The sequence below is a fragment of the Anopheles gambiae genome, chromosome 3 (assembly GCF_943734735.2).
Source record: "Anopheles gambiae chromosome 3, idAnoGambNW_F1_1, whole genome shotgun sequence".
NCBI lineage: Eukaryota > Metazoa > Arthropoda > Insecta > Diptera > Culicidae > Anopheles > Anopheles gambiae.
The window spans coordinates 42,028,628-42,043,400 of record NC_064602.1 but is presented as its reverse complement, the minus strand read 5'-3'; the positions used below and the strand labels follow the sequence as shown (position 1 = coordinate 42,043,400).

Below are 14,773 nucleotides of genomic sequence, written 5' to 3'. Positions count from 1 at the left end.
TATGTTTCAGGCTGAAATAATCTAGGCTGAAATACTAAAGCTAGTGTCGAGTGTGGTTTTGTATGGAGTGTTGACATGATTTCAGCCGCCGAGTGTCAAACTCCATACAAAACAGCTGACTAGTACTGTAAAAGCCTATATTACACAAAAATCATTTCAAAAATATGTTTTAATTTTTATGTATTTACCAATACATATTTACATACTATATTAACACTTTTTAATGTGCAATAAATGTATTCGGTGAAGGGTTCAAACGGAATTTGGAAGACTCGGTCGGCCTGCTCGGCCGAAGTGTACCGAGTGGGTATTGAGTGTCAGTAATGAATGGAATATTCATAAAATATTAAAATGTAAGAATCGCCCTAAAAAAGTATTTGGATCAGCTGCTGATTTTTTTTTTACAAGTTTACAATTATTAAAAACCTTCACGACGTGTATACAACAGGTACACCGTAGAGCCACCGTACATTTGTTCAATAAAATCAATTCCTCTGTACTGAATAATACGAATTATTAAACCACATAATTATGCTTTCAGCTACGATATGACTATATATAATGAGCCACTATCTTTAGAAATGACGTAAACACACAATCATAGCATTAAATTAAAATAATTAAAAAAAATGCACTTACTTGATGTACGGGATGTTTGCTGCCACGTGATACTTTGCACCAGGGTCAAAGTCAAGTTCGGACCGGAGCACCGGTGGTTTAACCCCGCCATACTCCTCCCTACCAGCGAGCACACGTTTGAAATGAAAATAGAGAGCAGTTAAGGCCAATTAGTCCACTACCGGGAGAGGAAAAAGCACACCAAGCTCCACTTCCACAACAATTTTCCTTTCATGGTTCCATCGCAAACAACTTACCTCAGCAGCCACCAGTGGCAGTTGTACTGCTCCTTGCGGACGCGCTTGCTGAAGACGTCATACCGCCACGCTTCAAGGGCGAGCGCAAACGGTAAAAACACTACCTTTTCCATCGCGAGCGAAAACAGGAAGTTTATGTCGTGCGCCGTATCATCGACGGACTTCTGGACGAGGCCCAGATTTTGCAAATGCTTCGGCGAGGCGACAGAGAGCGAGATTGCATCACCGATCGCTTCATGGAAACCTGCATCGAAAAGACAGCGCACATCATTAAACCGTCTGGCAATGGTCTGTTCTGGCGTGTCGCTTTCCCCCGCGTCCCCTTACCTGGATTAGCTCCATCGCGGAACACCTTCGGATTGTTACGATAGTTCAGAAAGTACTGTATGTGCGCCAGCTCGTGGTGCACGGTAATGAAATCTTTGTGCGTCACCTGCGTACACATCTTGACGCGGTAGTCCTTTCCGGTGCAAAAGTCCCACGAAGACGGTTGGCACAGGATCGGTCGGTCTGGCGGTTGCGTCAAGATGGATGACGCCCAAAAGTCCGGTGGCATTGCGGACATATTCATCGACACGAAGAACTCTTCCGCGATCTGGAACATAACCAGCGGATTGTAGCCCTGCTTTTGCATTTCTGGCGTTACCTCGAGAAAGCTACGGCCCGGGTACGGTATCACAATGTCCAGGATGTTCTGCCAGCTCTGCCCGTACATGTCACCCAGTATGTGGTCCGGAAGGGGTGCATTTTTGTTGATCTTATCCGGACCGTAGAATTCGCGCAGCTTGCGGCGCACGTACGCATGAATCATCTCGTACAGCGGGAGTATCTCGCGCCACACCTGTTCCATTTCCTCGCGAAAATTGCGTGACTCATACGGGAACGTCCAGTAGGCGGCGGCATCAGTAAAGTCTACGGTACGTCATTAAACGTAAAGTGTCCTCAATTACAGCCTGCTTCTATCGATAGTTTAAAACCGTGCTACTTACTATTAACACGCCCAGCATCGTTCGTAAGGTCGACCAACTGCTCGAAGAGATCTCGCATGTTGCGGCCCGATTTTCGACGCCACTCGAGCCAAGTGTACTGCAGCTCATTCCAATCGCGACTCTTTGCCATTATCTACGCAAAAAAGCAAAAACAAAAACACAGTAATTGACTATTCAACGATTCTCACGTGACCACCAACGCTTTGTTCACTCACATCTTTCAGATGGGGTTGAAGGCGTAGTCCACACTCGAACGGTTGCTCGTACGCGCAGATGGTGGCACCGTTAAAGATGGCCAGCATATCGTTCACGATTCTATTGTACTGCACGCGTGGGAAAAATGCGATTTTAGGATTGTAAATCACGCTTTTGCACACGACTGCTAAGATAGCTTACCCGATCGAGCTGATCCGGGGGCAGCGCACTTGGACCAATGATTGACATAAGACGCACCTGGCGGTACAGCTTGTCGTCGAAGATTTTCGTCTGGTCTATTCGGCGCATTTGATCCCACAGCAGGCGCTGGAAGTCGTTGTACCGTTGCTGAGCAGCAAGCTGCAAACAAGAGTGACACAAACATGTTTAAATTGTTAATTAGGTCAGGTTTGTGTTGCAAGCGAACGAGGTCATTGTGTACTGATAGCTTTTCATTTGGCCTTGAACTGTTTTCAAAAACGTTAAGACTTTTTTCTTTGAGAAATCTGATGCATTTTAAAAATGCCTTGACAATTCAAAACATTCCGTATTTTTAGAAGCAAAACGTACGACAGTTGAACTTTGCCATTCAAGCTCAACTTCATTGGTTGGTTTGTTTGGTATGATTCAAACGCCATGCACTTGTCAACAGCCAAACAATGCTTATTTTTGCATCTTAAATAATCTCAACCTTAAGGGGTACGGTCATAAACCAACCGCACACTATACCACCTTCTTGATTATTTGTGAACTACCTCCCCTCCCACCCAGATGTCACTAATCGTCGCCCTATGTCAATGTCAAATCTCGCGCACCACAACAGACCACAGTTTTCTCACATCTCATTTCCTCTCTTTTTCTGCGGTATTTCGCTGGGAAATTGTTCACCTACCAACCGACCGACAGTTATCTTTCCGCAAAACAAAAACACATTCAAGCGCTACCGTTTACTGGGTACCGTTGGATTTCTGTTTGACCTTAGAACGTACGCACACATACCCACACTCCTTCAGCCCCTGTGACTTACCGCTTCCACCTGCGTTGCATCGTTGATGTTTGTCTCAAAGTTCCACTGCGCCGCCACATTCAACGAACACTCCAGTGAGCTTTTCCGATCGATCTCCGTGAGAAACGCTCGTAGCTTTTCTGTTTCCGCCCGAAACCGCCGCTCGTTCTCGATGCGGAATCGTTCCTCTTCCGGGCTGCGGTACGGATAGTTAGGATCGTCCGGATACCGGGTACGATCATCGCCCGGAAACCGTTGACCAGGCTCTTGGAACCCTTGATCACGGTAGTTTGGATCACGCTGCCCTGGCCCGCGATAGTTTGGATCAGGTGGATTGCGTCCTCCAAAGCTAGGATCGTTTGGATTATACGGTCTTGCGTTGGGATTGTACCGGTTACGATCGTCATCGTCCCGGCTCGGATTGTACGGTGTCCGATCGCGGTAAAGCAGTGGATTGTCCACATCGGACACGTACCTGTTCCGATTGCGATCGCCTCCATCCCGATACAACAATGGATTGTCTACATCAGAAACGTACGGATTTGGACTACGATCGCCTGGATATCGTTCACGGTTTTGATTGCGATCGTAGCCACGATCCCCACCGTACCTGTTGCGATCGTTGTAGGAGTAAGGCTAGAGTGGTGTAATAAAATGAAATGATACACTAAAATCTTGATTCTCTAATCATTAATTAGTACATCACGTTAAAACAAAGTGATGTCTTACCGAATCCTGACGATCTCGCCTATCGTAATCATTCGCGCGCCCTTCCGGTTGCTGGGCGGGATAGTTCGGACGTTCGTCTTCTTCATCGTCATCCCCATCGTACGGTGGACCAAAGCGCTCACTTCTACTCCGATCGTGCACACTGCTACCATCCCCACTGACGACACCATCCACACCGAGCGGTACACGCGTCGGCGATGCTTCCCCGTTGGGAAATGTCACGGGCCGACGCCCTTCCAGACCCGGCGGTGCCAAAGGTGGAAGGTTAAGCTGTGGATCAGCCTCACAATGGATCGATTGTAGGGCAAATAACGCACCGATGGTGCACTTTATCAGCAGCTTCAACATTTTGTAATGTCGTGCTGTGTGCATATGTTAAGAAGGCAATTTAAGGGCGTTGTTTTCGGGCGGATTATGCTAATTGCATGTAGGTAAGGGTTTCTGCAATGGTTACGTTTTCACTTTCACTTGGTTTTAAAATATTCCTCTGCCCACATGAACTGTAACACTGTAGGCATACGTTAAAACAATTCATAACTTATACTTCAAGAAGAAGAAAGCTGAAAAAATGGAAGGCCTAAAATTTATATTTCCTTGCTTTTACTCCATTGAACTCTTTGGAAGTAACAACTTTAGTTTCAAATCCAACATTTCTATGTTATCAAGCAATGCACATTTCATTCATACACCTAACTTAATTATTCTTATAAGCATTCAAATACTTTTAACACTCTTCGGTGCCATATTTAAATAAAAATTCACTAGATATTTCACAGTTGAAGACACTTGTTCATTAATACAATAAAGCACTCACTTTCGATTAATAACACACAAAATCAATGCGCAAACTATAAAACAAAGTTCTACGGAACACACGCACCCTGTAATCTGATGACTATTAATCCTTCATCCTTTAATTCCCAATCAGCACCGTGTACTTCCACCACCGAAAAGGGATTCTTACGAAATTGTCCATCCGCGACGAGCTACCGAACGAAACTGAAAGCTCCCGAGTTTGCAATCCTATCGGTTCCGCGTCATACGTTGCAAGCCACCCGTGGTCCACACCTGCCCCAGTCGGAAGTCAGCAGGTCCCAACCAAGCAATCAAACCAATTGTGCTGTACTGTTTACAGCGGGAAATTTTGTTTTCCAACCCAACCCGCTAACCATTTCCCCTTCTGTGCACGTTCGCTATCCTCCCGCTGTGTAACGGAGTTCCCTCTAATGGTATTCAAATTAAGTGTCAAAGTGAAACGGCAGTACCTCGGTGGGGCATACTCGCTCGCTTCCTAGCCTCCCTCGTGCCAATCTCACATGGTCATTTGTCGCGTTCTCACTTGCACACGAAAGGGGGATGGAAAACAATTACACTGCCAACCGTGCATTCAGCACTGCTGATAGACACTGATACGACACGGGAGATGGTAACTTCTAGCCGCCGTTCTTACGAATCAGCATGTGTGTGTGTGTAGGTTTGAGTTGAGTCAGTACCGTACTCCAGGGAGGGTATACTTACGCACCACCAGCAAGACCACCGTCTCCATCTCCATCAGTCTCCACACACCATGGTCGCGAGGGTAGATGAGATAAGAATGGAAGCATTCAGCATATGGAGAGCGCATGTTAATGAAAATTAAACCTAACCGCTCACGGTGCGCATGACTCAAAGCACAAAAGAAGAAGGGAGGGGGAGGCCAGCAAAACGCCAGTACGAACTAACAATATACACCGGCTCCCCCAGCCCGACCTACCCGTATCAGGCCGTTGTAGATACAGGTCATACGCATACGGGGGCTTACACGCGTGGGAAACCGCTGGGAACCCGGCCGGTGTGCGATACGTGATAGCAAACCGACCTATCCCCACCGGAACGCCACGGAACAATGAGATTCTTTCTGCGGTTTTAAACAACCACAATATCGGAACTACCCCTTGTGTCTCGTGTGTGCTTCCACGTTCGTCGTGGTCACAACAACGAAAACTGTCAACCAATTTTTATGACCCTGCGGCATGTACACAGGCCCAGATCGGCCAGGCCACAGGAACATTCTTCCGAGTGACCGTGAAACGGTTACACTGTCCGGCGAGCGCGTGCCAAGGGCCATCCACGGGGAGTGCGAGAGATATGGTTGCAATTGTAATTTACACTCCGGACACTCTTCCAAATGTGCTTTTATGCAAAGTGGGACGAGATGCCGTCCGTTGCAAATGAAGCTGTCAATGATTCACGCTATTTATAGGCTTAGAAGTAACGACGTGGCGGGACTCGGTATGAAAGGATCGCATTTTTTTTTTTGTAAGCGCCTCGGTATGCTATTGTTGTCAAAGCGCACAAGTTGCATCTCAAATAATCGGCATAGTTCGGTATGAACAAACAAAAATCCTCCTTTCGCCTTGAAATAGAAGGTTTCTAAAGGCATATAAACCAATTTGGAGACAATTGTACGTACAGCAAAGTGTGACTGCCATGCACAAAGCATCACTGTATTCGCTGCTAGTGCTCTGTCTGACAGTACACTATGGACATCCCTCGGGCAGCCTACTTAACTCGTGCTGTTACGCAATCGTCAACAACAAAACGCATGAATTTCTGGTCCCAAGCGAGATCGTCGATCAGGGCGAAAACGACAACCGGTACGTGGTGGCATCGAAGAGCAGCGGCTTTGCCAGTACCTGGAGGCTGGCTCAGCGACAGGTGAACGGAGAAACGATCGTTACGTTTCAGAATCTTCAAAGCAAACAGTTCCTGTTCACCGGTGGATACAATCTCCTGTACACCGGCGACGTGCCCCATGAAGTTGATTCGTACTATTCACTTCCGAAGGGCGTCCAGAGTGGATTGATTGGTCAGCGCAATACGTTCGGAGGGTATTTTGAGTATGTGCGAGCGGAAAAGTATCCCGGGTACAGTCATGGATTTGTAAAGCTTGGAAAAATAATTGAAAGAAGCTACTGGACATTTATTCATCGACCGTGTATTTGCTAGCGTTGGTTGCTTATGATCGCAATAAAAACGTTTTGCTTGCCATGAAGCACATCTATCAGACACGATCCATTCTATGAGACGCACACTGAAAGAAATATACAATTCGTTCAATAAAATACAAACCCTGCTAAAATTTAATATGGTCTTACTTGTGGTATTTTCCCATCCGACATGTGCTCCAATGCGTTCGTTTTCTATCACCAACCAATCGTACAATGGCCGGAAGTATTCAATCAACGCATCGGCACTCATGCGACGCTCCCCAGTAAGGACCTCCATTGCATCTGGCCACGGCTTCGATGATCCCAGCTCCAGCATAGCCTTGATGGCATTACCCACCTCAACACTCTGGTAGATGTCACAGTTGTTCAACGTCTTCTCAGGGTCTCCTTTCACATACTCTCCCGCCTTTTCGCAAGCAGCTCGGTGGAACTGGAACTGAATGATGAATGACACGAAATATCGCAGATACTCAACATCAGCCGATACGTGGTACTTGGCCGGTGCATCTAAATCTGATTCCGAACGAACTACCGGAGGCTCAACACCCGAGAACTTCGAGCGCATCTCCCAGAACTTGCAGTTATACTGCTCGGGCTTGATATCACCACGGAAGATTCCCCACCGGTACTTATCCAGGGTGTAAGCAAACGGCAGGAACACCAGTTTGTTCAGTGCAGAACCATAAAACTGGTTCAGCTTCGATTCCTCATCTTCGACGTAGTCCTTCAACAGTCCAATCTTTTCCAAATGTTTCGGGGTGGAAACAGACAACGATAGAACATCACCGACGGCCTCATGGAAGCCAGGATTAGCTCCATCACGGTACATGCTTGGAAGGTGCTGGTACTGCAAGAAGTACTGCACATGTCCCAGCTCGTGGTGCACCGTGAAAAACTGTTCCATCGTTACACGTGTGCATTGCTTAATGCGCACGTCATCCGTTTTCGAGAACTCCCAGGCACTGGCATGACATACCAGATCTCTACCATCGTCCGGTTTTTCGAGAATACTTTTCTCCCAGAAGGTACTATGATTAAAAAGCAATTAATTTTGTATTCTGGATGTTTTATGTTTTGATACAAGATACTTACGCTGGCAGCTTGGTCATATTCATCGATTGGAAGAACTTATCGCCCATTTCGAACATCTGAATCGGGTTGTATCCTTGGCGTACCATCTCCTCCGTCACATCAAGCAGCTGACGGTCCGGGAATGGGCTGGTAATATCTGCAATGTTGCCCCACTTCTGTGCCCACATGTTGCCTAGCAAGTGCATCGGAATTGGTCCCTTCTCTGACACCACATTCTCACCATAATACTTTCGCAGCTGGTAACGAACGTTGGCATGAATTTGTTCGTACAGGGGACGCAGCTCCTCGATCACAGCATCGACTTGCTCTTCAAACGTATCATCTTCGTACGCGCTTAGCCAATATTCCGCACCCGATGCATAATCTGAACGAATCAGAGAGTTCATATAATTAGATTTTCAACATAATAATTAAATGGTCATCTACACTCAACTGTTCATTCTTGCCGCAACTCCATTGAGATCAACGTATTTCTGAAAGTCATCTCTCGTTGGTGCACCAGCCGCATCGTACCACTGCTGCCAATAGTACTTCAGCTCCTCCGGATCACGACTCGTAGCCATAATCTCGGTCAGCTCCGGCTCGAGTGCCAAATCACACTTGCTGTTATCGCGATAGTCACACACCTTTACCTTTGCGTAATTTTCCTGCATTCGATTGATCGCGTCCAACATTTCGGCAAACGTATCCTCCGGCAGCACGGAATAGCCCAGCTTGGTAAGCTTACGGATTTTCCGCTTCAAATCCTCATCACTGAAGCTTTCATACTCGTACTTGTTTAGCGTGTTGGCCACTTCCTACACGAAGACAAAACACACCCAAATTCTATCACTTATGCAACCAATCACTGATCTGCGTCACTTACTTTCAGGAACACAGCATTCGCTGCAGCCACCTCATTTTTCACCATCAAATTATCCTCATTGATATCTGACTCGTAGGCCCATTCGGCTTCCGTGCCGACATTTCGACGAGATAAAATTTCTTCATCGACTTGCTCAACGTAGCGACGTGCCTCGAGCTCATCATCGCTAACAGACACAAGCTTTCCACCGAGGACACAACACACTAAAGCGAACGCTAATATCACTGTTGAAAAGATTCTCATCTTTATGATGAGGCGTGATTCGTATGTAGATCGAAACTGATCGGAATAGCCGTTTTGCACCTGCTTTTATAGTGTGCTTTGTCCTATATCATATCTTTCCCATCGCCAAAATCGTTCTCAACGACAATGAACTTGTTGTCGATGGGCTCAACGCATTGGTGACCGGTTTCGAAATACAGTTTGGTGCTATCGTGGTATTGATTGGAGAAGTAGAGTGATTGACATCTAGGAGATTGTGTTTCATACATAAATTAATGAACAAAAGCTTATTATCTTTTCAGGAGCGAACGATTTAAATCAGCGAGAAGAGAAGAGATAGCTTCTATTTCCATTCATAGCTGCGATATTATCAGTATCATCTATTGGTGCGCTTTTTGGGGGCAAACTTGTTTGTTTGGCTTTTTTGCAATGATAGCAAGAAAGGCATGAGAAGCCAAAGAGGAAAATATGTATGTGGAACATAATAGAGTTCAGGGTCTCTATTATGTTCCACATACATATTTTCCTTTTTGGCTTCTCAACCGTTGTTTGTCAAGGGTTTGGCTATCAGTAATGGGTATGGCTATCAGTTACATAATAGTTTATCGATAGAACGGTAAACGCTACTATGTTTGAGAGGCAGGGTCCATACTGGATTTGTACCCATTTCGTGCATGCTGATAAGTTAAGTAAGTTGACGACTACACCTCGGGAACGGCACATATCCAATTTTTCCCGAATTCTAGCAACGCGTTTTTTTACTATTCCTATGTCAATTTGGCACATTTTTATATACATAATCGATAAATGAAAAATAATGCGTCTTTGTGCTAAAAAATGGAATCACTAAAGCTACTAAACTTCTACATAAAATTACTAATGGAATTATTTGAAATAAGTAATTGAAGGCACATAAGTACTATAAGTAAATTAACTGTTTATTAACTATATTTTGACTGGAAAAGGTGATATTTACGTGGAAACTCGAGTTCCGTAAAAGTCTTCGGAACGCATTATTCGTGTAACTTGAGGAAATACTGTACTTTAATCCTTGACAATTCTACATTAATGCGCGTTAAAAAGTAAAGTGTGTCTTAAAACTTAAAAATAATTCAGACAGTAAAATTGAAAAAGAATCTTAAGATAAAGAAAGAGAACATTATAAAAATATCAGCGTGTTGATTTGTGTATATACATTAAAAAATCAGCTATTGAAAAAGCCTAAATAGCCATTCCAAAATACGATGTTTTTTAACCTTGAATGTCTTTTGTTTAAGATACAGTAGCAATTAAAATATATGTAACTTTATTGCTGGCAACTGTATTTCAGCCCTAACCAGTTACCAACAGATACCAACAGAAGAAGCGGCAAAATTTAATCGTTTCAGTTTAAATAATAAAGGCATTGAAAATAATGAAAATAAACAATAAATAAATAAAACATGATTGATAACTTGAACCAGGAAAACTCGATAGTCCATTGGAAAGACAAATCGGTTCTGACTAGTGATGTAAGATCAGATCCTGATTCGTTCAAATAATCCGGATGAGTACATTAACCGAGTGAAACATGCATCAGTTTTTTAAAGATCCGGATCATCGTTTCCCAGAAAGAAACAGAGGCGAATGATCGAATACGCCAAATGAGCTAGTGAGCAAGTGTAACATCAGTTTCAGAAAGATCCGGATCATAGCTTCTCTGAAAGAAACAGGACGAATGATCGAATGCGCTAAATGAGCTAGTGAGCAGGTATCATTTTCGGATCAGCATTCTTCTCTCTCCAGATAGCAGAACAGATATATTTTACGAATCACATACGTTCTTTATACCAAAACGGGAAAGCATGACTGACCACACCGCTCCTATCCGACTAACGCTTTCAATTCAACCACCCATGTCTTTTAAGCCGTGTATACACAAAAAGCATATTTGTTCACAATCTATGGAGATATCTGCGAGCGAGGCGTCAATTCCGTACAAAATTTGACACATTGATTTGTTTACGCCAATCATATGGGTGCAGCTTTAGCAATATGTTTAGCGTATTGTCTTCTCGACAATGACGATGAAAATATAATTAGCTTTCTCATTTGTTCGCTCGTTAACACGTACTGCATCTTTTCGCCTCGTGCTTCGTCTCTGTCAGAATCACAATTTATTGATTGATTCTTGTAATGTTTGGAGTCCGTATCACGATTTATTCACGGTTTCCCATATATTTTTCTTTAGTTTCCTCATAATTTTGGTACCGTCCTATAGGAAATCAATACAATCCACCCAAAAAAAATATGGGTAACGCCCAATAAATAGTGAGAACGAACCAAAAACTATGGAAAGCATTCAAAAAAAGGGAAACAACCAGAAATCACGGTAGAGCCCTGTAAAAGACCCTGCCATTTAATGCCTTTTCTTTCTCTTTGGCATTAAATGGCAGGTTTATCAAATAACGCACGATTGAATGATTGGTCCGATTAAATGATCCGGATTACCTATATGAATGAACCGGAACTGAGCCGATCATCAAAAAGATCCGTTTTAAACACCACTTCTTCTAACAATAACCGCTTAACCAATGCAGACTGTCAATCTAAATGCAAAAATGACTATTCTAAATATTTTCATTCCATAAGAATAAGTAATCACTACTTGTCGGCCATATAGGATTCGGTTCATGATTAGGATGAAACTGCCACAAGCATCTTTTTAATGATTGAAAAAACTTTTTTATTGAAAGTATACCTTTTTACACCGATACACACTCTGAAAAGTAAAAATATTATTAAGAACAAATAGTCAAAAAAGAACCACAATTTCTTTCCACTTAATACTTACTCTCAGTTTCTTCCCATCCGACATGTGCTCCAATGCGTTCGTTTTCCACCACCAACCAATCGTACAATGGCCGGAAGTATTCAATCAACGCATCGGCACTCATGCGACGCTCCCCAGTAAGGACCTCCATTGCATCTGGCCACGGCTTCGATGATCCCAGCTCCAGCATAGCCTTGATGGCATTACCCGCCTCAACACTCTGGTAGATGTCACAGTTGTTCAACGTCTTCTCAGGGTCTCCTTTCACATACTCTCCCGCCTTTTCGCAAGCAGCTCGGTGGAACTGGAACTGAATGATGAATGACACGAAATATCGCAGATACTCAACATCAGCCGATACGTGGTACTTGGCCGGTGCATCTAAATCTGATTCCGAACGAACTACCGGAGGCTCAACACCCGAGAACTTCGAGCGCATCTCCCAGAACTTGCAGTTATACTGCTCGGGCTTGATATCACCACGGAAGATTCCCCACCGGTACTTATCCAGGGTGTAAGCAAACGGCAGGAACACCAGTTTGTTCAGTGCAGAACCATAAAACTGGTTCAGCTTCGATTCCTCATCTTCGACGTAGTCCTTCAACAGTCCAATCTTTTCCAAATGTTTCGGGGTGGAAACAGACAACGATAGAACATCACCGACGGCCTCATGGAAGCCAGGATTAGCTCCATCACGGTACATGCTTGGAAGGTGCTGGTACTGCAAGAAGTACTGCACATGTCCCAGCTCGTGGTGCACCGTGAAAAACTGTTCCATCGTTACACGTGTGCATTGCTTAATGCGCACGTCATCCGTTTTCGAGAACTCCCAGGCACTGGCATGACATACCAGATCTCTACCATCGTCCGGTTTTTCGAGAATACTTTTCTCCCAGAAGGTACTATGATTAAAAAGCAATTAATTTTGTATTCTGGATGTCTTATGATTTGATACAAGATACTTACGCTGGCAGCTTGGTCATATTCATCGATTGGAAGAACTCATCGCCCATTTCGAACATCTGGATCGGATTGTATCCTTGGCGCACCATCTCCTCCGTCACATCAAGCAGCTGACGGTCGGGGAATGGACTGGTAATATCGGCCACACCAGCCCAATCTTGTGCCCACATGTTGCCTAGCAAGTGCATCGGAATTGGTCCCTTCTCTGACACCACATTCTCACCATAATACTTTCGCAGCTGGTAACGAACGTTGGCATGAATTTGTTCGTACAGGGGACGCAGCTCCTCGATCACAGCATCGACTTGCTCTTCAAACGTATCATCTTCGTACGCGCTTAGCCAATATTCCGCACCCGATGCATAATCTGAACGAATCAGAGAGTTCATATAATTAGATTTTCAACATAATAATTAAATGGTCATCTACACTCAACTGTTCATTCTTGCCGCAACTCCATTGAGATCAACGTATTTCTGAAAGTCATCTCTCGTTGGTGCACCAGCCGCATCGTACCACTGCTGCCAATAGTACTTCAGCTCCTCCGGATCACGACTCGTAGCCATAATCTCGGTCAGCTCCGGCTCGAGTGCCAAATCACACTTGCTGTTATCGCGATAGTCACACACCTTTACCTTTGCGTAATTTTCCTGCATTCGATTGATCGCGTCCAACATTTCGGCAAACGTATCCTCCGGCAGCACGGAATAGCCCAGCTTGGTAAGCTTACGGATTTTTCGCTTCAAATCCTCATCACTGAAGCTTTCATACTCGTACTTGTTTAGCGTGTTGGCCACTTCCTACACGAAGACAAAACACACCCAAATTCTATCACTTATGCAACAATCACTGATCTGCGTCACTTACTTTCAGGAACACAGCATTCACTGCAGCCACCTCATTTTTCACCATCAAATTGTCCTCATTGATATTGGACTCGTAGGCCCATTCGGCTTCCGTGCCGACATTTCGACGAGTTAAAATTTCTTCATCTACTTGCTCAACGTAGCGACGTGCCTCGAGCTCATCATCGCTAACAGACACAAGCTTTCCACCGAGGACACAACACACTAAAGCGAACGCTAATATCACTGTTGAAAAGATTCTCATCTTTATGATGAGGCGTGATTCGTATGTAGATCGAAACTGATCGGAATAGCCGTTTTGCACCTGCTTTTATAGTGAGCTTCATGTTACCTCATCCATTATCAGAGACAATGAACTTGTTGTCGATGGCCTCACCCAGCGTTGACTGGTTTCGAAATACAGTTTTAAGTTATCTTTGTCGTGATTGGAGCAGCAGCTTGATTGACATCCAGAAGATTGTGTTTCATACATAAATTAATGAACGTAAGCTTATTATCATCGCAGAAGCGAACGCTTCTAATCATCGAGAAGAGAAGAGAGCTACTCAGAGCTGCGGCACGTGTTGCAGTTTTATCTTTTGATGTGCTTTATATGCGGGCAAACTTGTTTGGGTGGCTTGTTTTTTTCTGCAATATTGGCAAGAACGGACATTGTCTCTATTCTGTATAATCTTCACCATTCCTTGTCTATTCATCGTCAATGCTATGGTTTTGACGAATAAAGTCCATCTAAAAACCTAACAATAGTTCAGAACAACAGCTAAGACAAACGTGATTTTATTATTAAGGAGCTTGCGATCAGGTGGACCAGCTAAATCAACCATATACGCTCTTCTATTTCCATTCCATAACACCAGTGCTTTTCATCCTTTTTATGATCATGGATAACTGAGCTTTGCAGATAAATTTTCAACGGTATGTGCTACTGTACATATCGAAGACATATTTTTTGTAGACTTTGTTGATAGTTTCTCGATCAAACATATTTAGTTCTTATTGTACATGTGTTTGTTGAAAATTTAGTCTATTTGACGTATAAAAGCTTATTACAATATGTATTGTGATAAGCTTTTATTATCAGTTATCAACTTTGTTGGGTACCACACTGCAGACCACCGGTTAGAGACCCCTGCATTAAATGATACTTATCACAGTTTATGCCAGCTCCG

General features: G+C 44.1%; 3 protein-coding genes across 8 annotated transcripts in view; all 3 read right to left on the bottom strand.

Moving 5' to 3' along the window:
* The window catches only part of LOC1279163 (angiotensin-converting enzyme), a 70,747-nt gene extending 65,875 nt beyond the window's left edge, over window positions 1–4,872 (bottom strand). The window contains exons 1-9 of one of the 6 annotated variants that reach the window (XM_061662128.1): window positions 4,609–4,872; window positions 3,795–4,371; window positions 3,087–3,701; window positions 2,261–2,419; window positions 2,080–2,187; window positions 1,865–1,997; window positions 1,203–1,787; window positions 876–1,119; window positions 640–738 (exon numbers count right to left, since the gene is read on the bottom strand). In XM_061662128.1, coding sequence (XP_061518112.1) covers window positions 640–738; window positions 876–1,119; window positions 1,203–1,787; window positions 1,865–1,997; window positions 2,080–2,187; window positions 2,261–2,419; window positions 3,087–3,701; window positions 3,795–4,166 — 2,315 coding nt within the window. In that variant the 5' untranslated portion in view covers window positions 4,167–4,371; window positions 4,609–4,872. The remainder of the gene's footprint in view (window positions 1–639; window positions 739–875; window positions 1,120–1,202; window positions 1,788–1,864; window positions 1,998–2,079; window positions 2,188–2,260; window positions 2,420–3,086; window positions 3,702–3,794; window positions 4,372–4,608) is intronic. The other 5 variants (XM_061662127.1, XM_061662130.1, XM_061662129.1 and 2 more) reach the window with 5 other exon arrangements.
* A 1,860-nt stretch (window positions 4,873–6,732) lies between these two features.
* LOC1279162 (angiotensin-converting enzyme) lies at window positions 6,733–9,033 on the bottom strand. Its single transcript, XM_318842.5, has 5 exons — window positions 8,742–9,033; window positions 8,310–8,673; window positions 7,877–8,240; window positions 6,932–7,812; window positions 6,733–6,867 (listed from the first exon to the last, which is right to left on the bottom strand). The coding sequence occupies exons 1-5, from the start codon at window positions 8,982–8,984 to the stop codon at window positions 6,854–6,856; spliced, it is 1,866 nt and encodes a 621-aa protein (XP_318842.5). The 5' UTR covers window positions 8,985–9,033; the 3' UTR covers window positions 6,733–6,853.
* A 2,631-nt stretch (window positions 9,034–11,664) lies between these two features.
* Window positions 11,665–13,900, bottom strand: LOC4578342 (angiotensin-converting enzyme). Its single transcript, XM_001238056.2, has 5 exons — window positions 13,606–13,900; window positions 13,175–13,538; window positions 12,742–13,105; window positions 11,797–12,677; window positions 11,665–11,724 (listed from the first exon to the last, which is right to left on the bottom strand). Exons 1-5 carry the CDS (start codon window positions 13,846–13,848, stop codon window positions 11,708–11,710), a joined length of 1,869 nt encoding a protein of 622 aa, XP_001238057.2. The 5' UTR covers window positions 13,849–13,900; the 3' UTR covers window positions 11,665–11,707.
* Window positions 13,901–14,773: the final 873 nt, after the last annotated feature.